General features: G+C 42.3%; 1 protein-coding gene across 1 annotated transcript; it reads right to left on the minus strand.

Moving 5' to 3' along the window:
* Positions 1 to 697: 697 nt before the first annotated feature.
* On the minus strand, positions 698 to 5,880 carry LOC100284184 (uncharacterized). Its single transcript, NM_001157080.1, is given in 6 exon segments — positions 698 to 1,473; positions 2,466 to 2,589; positions 2,660 to 2,796; positions 3,466 to 3,601; positions 3,698 to 4,035; positions 5,398 to 5,880. Coding segments are annotated over 6 exon segments (1,446 nt in total). The 5' UTR covers positions 5,600 to 5,880; the 3' UTR covers positions 698 to 964.
* Between the last annotated feature and the right edge of the window lie 675 nt (positions 5,881 to 6,555).

Here is a 6,555-nt window from a genome sequence, read left to right on the forward strand (position 1 = left end):
TTGACAATTTAGAGACTAAATGGAGCTAAAATAGAGGGATAAATCTTTAGTCCCTGGAACTAACATGACATTATGTTATTCCCAGTGTATGGTGTCATACTCATTTAATATATGTCATGTAGAATGAAAAACTAATGTAGTATGTGAGTAAAGGAGAATGAAAATAAAACAATATCTTAAAGGATATACCACTCAGACATGCTATCATATGTATTTAAACTTCAACCATCGAAGTGCCCACAATTCATACTCTTATACACATCTAACATTTAATTGTCTTGTGGGGATTATGAAAAACACATGATACTATACATTAGGTTATCCCTGGTGTACAGTATCATACTCTACATGTCATATAGAACAAAAAGCTAACGTGGCATTTCAATAAAGAGGAAAAAGAGTAAAACCGTATCTTGAGAGAGATACCACTCTGACACAACATCAAAGGCATCAAAAATTGTACCATCTAAATGGCCCATCTAGCATTTAATTATCTTAGGAGGACTATAAAACAACATAATACTATGTATTGGGACAAATATACCTTTTAAAGTAATATGTGACGTGGCAAATTTGGATATTGTGACAAGAAACCATAGATTATGAACAGCCTTAGGACAACTATGTAACATATATCAGACTTGCCTACTGCTGGTTTCCAGGAAGGAACAAATTCCAAGCATTTGCTGCCTGAGCATTGTTTCAAAGACCGATCAAAACCCTGTTTAGTTCCACCTTTCAAGTCAAGGTATCTAGAGCCGTAAAGACAGTACAGCTAAAATGTAAGCGATAACAAGAGAGAAAAATTCACTCGCAGATGATATGCAAATTCGAATCAATGTTGCTGCTTCATCCACAATAATAGATAGCTCAGATGCTTGTTGGATGGCTGAGTTCATACACCAGTTCTGGTTACAACTTCAGTCTTGAAAATATGTTATGGTCGACAGACAAGCACCATGACTCATTGCCGCTTGCTGTCAAGTCTTGGCGACTGGCGATACGGGGAAGCATGAGGGCCATACGAGAGGCTCCTCATGGGCTGCTGCCCGTTCCGCGCAAAGGTGCTCTGCGCTTTCATGCTTTGACTGCCATATGGGTTGGCAAGTGCTGTGCGACGCTCATGTTGCATGGACTGGAAGTAGTAGGAAGAGCTGGCCATGTCCTTGAGGTTCTGGAGAGGCTTCAGCACCTCCACCACCTGGCTCATCAGAGGCCTAGCCTTGGGGTCACGGCTGAGGCAGGCATGGGCCAGCTGAGCCGTCTTCTGGGCGCCTTTTATGGAGAAGTTCCCATCCAAACGAGGGTCTACAAGCTTATAGAATCTGCGTCTTTCTCCCAGATAAGGGCGTGCCCATTCAACCAGGTTGTGTTCTCCGTTTGGCCTGTTCTTGTCCATTGACCTTCTACCAGTCATCATCTCTAGTAGTACAACTCCAAAGCTATATACGTCACTCTTCGATGTCAGGTGACCTGGACGAGAAAGGAACTCATAAGCAGTAGGAAACACAGAGAAATTTAAGATCCTAAAACAATACTCCCTCCATCCCAAGACATAGTTCTTTCTAACCCTCTTTTTTTCTGTCCACATTCGAATGAATGATAATGAATATAGACACACATATAAACTACATGATTAATGAATGTATGTTTAGTCTAAAACGAATAATATTTTGGGACCGAGGGAGTAGTATCTAGCCTACCTAGCACCCAAAAAAGAAAAGGAAACTTCAGTTTACCGCAAATAGTATCTGCATGTGTCACACATGAAGTTCCTGAATGTCACATAAACAAGTGTACTAGAATGCAAGCAAGCATAGAACACATGCATACACAGACACAACCTCAACCTACAGCTACAACACAAGTTTTTTGTGTGCCCTACACAACTTCAGTTTACCCAAAATCGTATGTGCATGTGTCACATACACAAGTTCAGTGCAGTCGAATGCAAGCAAGCTTACAACACATACATACACAAACACACAACCTCAACCTACAACTAGGGGTGACAATGGGATCTAAGTTTTACACTATACAATTTAAGGATCGGATCAAATTAGGATCATGCTTTATTTCTTCTATTTATTATTGAACTAAAATTAATTTAGGACCCTCACGAATTGTGAAGGAACATTTGGATCACGATCCATTACCACCCCTACCTACAACACACATGTTGCATGTATACCATATACTTCTTCTGTCTGCCATGTGCGCCCACACACGTAGTGTTTAGGTTTACTGAAGTTGTGTGTGCACACATGTCCATGTCTGTTGTCGGCTACATACACAACTCCAGACCTTAGAACGCATGCATTGAAGTTTACAGCAATTTAGCACTTGGTTTGACAAAATGTATAGGGCCAGATGACATGTTTACAGAACACCTAATAAACAACCACATGAAATATCCACTATGAATATGAACATAGATTAAGCAATATTATAATTTATCAACTCACCTGTCATTACATATTCAGGTGCAGCATATCCATATGTTCCCATGACCCTAGTTGACACATGTGTTTTATCACCCTCAGGGCCATCTTTAGCAAGTCCAAAATCAGAGAGTTTTGCGTTATAGTCCTGAAAAAAATATGTTAGCAAATACATTTGTATGAATGAATATTTTTAACATTTCAATATAGTTGCTTACCGCATCTAAAAGAATATTGGAGGTTTTGAAGTCCCGATAGATTACTGGTCTTTCAGCTTCTTCATGAAGAAAAGCGAGGCCTTTCGCAGCACCAAGAGCAATTTTCATTCTAATGGCCCATGGTAGAGGCAATGACTCTATTTGATACAAAAAAAATGTTATTAGATGGGTATGTGAAGGTTCAAGATGTTATGACAAAACAAAACAACACTGGTCAAATTTAGCACATAAAATCCTCTCCGCAATAGCGGCAAACAAAATTCTCAGTAACAGAACTATTAGAAAGTCTAAACTCTAAACTCAATAAATAGCACTCAAACCATTCGGTTAAGAAAAATAGTAACACTCTAACAAGAGAAAATGTAAAAAGGGAAACATGTAAAACCATCTACAGCTCATATTAATGGTTAAAACTTAAAACAAACAATTAGGCGAGGATCAACATAGCACCTTAGTCATTTCCTCGTGAATTCCTACATACCAAAGTACCAGATCAAGATGTTAGTAAATGCTATCTATTGACCAAAAAAATATTCCCTCACACAGTGGGAAACTTTGTGACAAACAATGCCCTGGTCAGTTAAGGTGTCCATACCACTTATGTTAACCAAAACCAAAGTGCTCATGCACATGTGATGACCAAAATAGAAGTGACTGTACCACATGTGTTAAAACATCACACTGTATCTATCATAACAAGAACAGAAACACTAACATGGATTAACTGATAGAAATGAAAAAATAAGATAACAATAGCATATATGTTACATATAAAACTAATAATGGTAAGATTAAAAGATACTTGCTTCTAAAAAGATGATTCTCCAAACTTCCACGGGGCATAAATTCATACACAAGCAACCTCTGGTCATCTTCAATGCAGTAGCCAACCAATTTCACTAGATGTGGATGCTGAAGGTTTCCAAGAAAATCAACTTCTGCCTGCAAACAAGCAATGATACTTTGCTTAGTGACGCATTAGCAGAGAGCTGAATAATACTCTTCAACAAAGTATACCAACAAAAAATAAAAACATACCACCCACTCTTTATGCCCCTGCAACCCATCATGGTTGAGTGTCTTGACAGCAACAGTTAATCCGGTGCCTGGCTTAACAGGAGCAGTTCCATTCTCCTCAATCCATCCTTTAAAGACACAGCCAAAACCTCCCTCGCCAAGAAGACTCTCAGGTCGGAAGTTTCTCGTGGCACATTTCAGTTCACTAAAAGTAAATCTACGCAGTTGGAAAGCTAGTTTTAGCTCCTCTCCAACTATGGAAGAAGGTGAGATACTTCCAGTGTTACTGGTTGTTGCGGAACCAGAGGCTGGTGGTACTGATTGGTCCTGGCAAGCATCATCAGTAGATGGTTTGGTTTCTACACATGTAGATATATCATCTGTTAGGTGATAATCACTTAAGGATGATTCAAACATGAAACGCTGAGTAAGTGCACAGTTGCTATGAAAACTTTTAGGATTTAGTTTTTCAAACCAAATCTCAAAATCCTGAGGATATGATCCAAATCCTCAGATCCAGACAACCCCTAAATAGTAACTAGTACTAATAAAATAACTATCCATGTTTTCTGTTAACAGATAGTGAATCTGGAACCAACCAACCCCATGCATATTCATGAGATTATGAGACAGATTCTACATCCCAGTACTGTACTAGACACCATATCAAGTTCTAAGTTTACTGTCCTCCTGTACTCCAGTTGGAGTTGATATTCCATATGCATAACTATCAGCACTGAGTATAGTTCAATGTTACATCTGATAATTTTAGTGTGTATCACATAAATGCTCTATGTGGTGTGGCTGAGTAGTATTCCTAACTAGAAAGTATATTGTCTAGCAAACCAATCAGAGCACTTTCTATTTTGGTTTCCCAACCACAACTAAGGTATCCCACTCGACATTCACTTGACACTCCATTCAAAAGAATTCATGTGTCCACATTCTCAAGTGTGCGCAACCAATTTTTACCGTGTAATATAAATCCTTGGATCCTGTTGGAAACGGGAACCTAACTATTTTATATTTAAAGCCAAAACATGTGCCTGCAAATCAACCAATTCAGCAATTCTACACATTTTAAAATAAACGAGCCGGAAAAGAATATTAAATGTTAAATTTAAACTCATTTTGAGCATCTCTCTGGCTCACGCCAACATCCATCCATCTTGCAGAAACAAAATCAGCACGCAGGATTCCAACCAAGCTGTCCGTACTTGAACCATTTAAAATCGCCCAGCACTGAAGCAACCCCCACGCCTATTGGTCCAGGCCCATCAATGGCAGCAGTCCAGATACTAGACAAGAGCACGCAGCAGGCAGCAGACATCACGTCAGCTTATCTACCAGCGTTGGAAAGTAAAACGGAACGAAGCATATCATCCGGAGTTCCGGACACACCAATCCCACCCGACACCACCCACTCTGTCCAGCTCTCCATGTCGCACGGTTAAGTTGTACCACCCACCCGAGACATTAGTGCACACCAACGCGCATCCAATCCCAATCATGCAATCCGCCCATAGTCCGAGCAACATCGACTCAACCATCTCTCCGACCTCTGGAGCGCTCGTACGGATTTCCCTGGCAGCCGTGTCCGTGCAGACGGACAGGCAAGCGAGCGAGCATGTGGAAATCCCACGACGGGAGAAGCGCTAAGCGGACCAGTTAAAGAAGCAAGCAAGTACCAGGATACTAGCAAATACGACAGCAGTCCTTACCCCGGCCGCCGCCACGCGCGCTGGTGGAGGAGTCGACCTTGGCGCGCGACGGCATGCAGCCGCGGAGGCGCGGGAAGCGGATCCAGCACCCGGCCACTGGCGCCGCGTCCTCCGGCACCGCCGCTGCAGCTGTCTTCCCCCTCCCCTTCCGCTTCCCGTCCTTCTCCCCGCGCCGCCGCTTCCCCTCCTGCTGCTTCCCCATCGCCGCACTCCCCTTCCCCGAACGGACAAAATGAACACCCGAAGCGCCCCCACCGAGAGGCCCTCTCGTCAGCGCGGCGGGATGGGAGGCCGCCGCGAGCGGCCTCCGACGAGCGCGGGGGCGGGCATGGGATGGGAGGCGGGGGCGCGTCCCGACGAGCTGAGCGGAGCGGAGTGGAGCAGCGAGAGTGTGAATGGGGTCGCGGGCGGGGGTAAAGGGCGAGAGGATTCGGGCAGGGTGGGCAGGGGCGTGGGAATTTGGCAAAGACCACGACCTGGAACGGCCGAACGGGACGGGACAGAGTCGTCTTATGAGAGGGCCGTCCGGCGTCCGCAGGGACCGAGGCCCTTTTTCCGTAGAACAGAGCAGACCCTTTGTCGGAAGTCTCACATTTTCCCCGCAAAATGATTGCGTTCAAACTTTGCCAACAACGCTGTGTGTTGTGCGTGTTAGTGAAACATTAGGACAGATCGTGTATATGATTGTGTAGTAAATAACAGTGCTTATAAAGTAGATTTTAAAATAGTAGATTAAAATAATAGGTGAGAGTGAGATAGAGAATAGTCTTAGCTGTTAAATATAACGTAAAAATTGAAGCATAGCATAGTATGCGTGTTAGCTAGGGTGATCAATCTTGATCCACTCAATCAATGTAGTAGATGGACGTTACAGCCATCAAATGTTGAACATATATAATGCAAAGTTTTGATTTGATTGGGTGTACAAGTATAGCCTAGTAAGTATGAGTGAGTCTGGCTGCTCAGAGTTAGGCTAAACTTATGCAAAAGATCTTTCTTTAGTTACTCGTATCCAGTTATACATGTCGGATGCAGATATTGTTTGGTTGTATGTATCAATGCAGAAACAAGATGAGAATAAAAAAATCTACATTAACTTTATATAGTAAATGCAATCTGGTTTTGTTTATAAAATTATCAAAAACATCATTATGTAAT

This window comes from Zea mays, chromosome 3 (genome assembly GCF_902167145.1).
Source record: "Zea mays cultivar B73 chromosome 3, Zm-B73-REFERENCE-NAM-5.0, whole genome shotgun sequence".
Lineage (NCBI taxonomy): Eukaryota > Viridiplantae > Streptophyta > Magnoliopsida > Poales > Poaceae > Zea > Zea mays.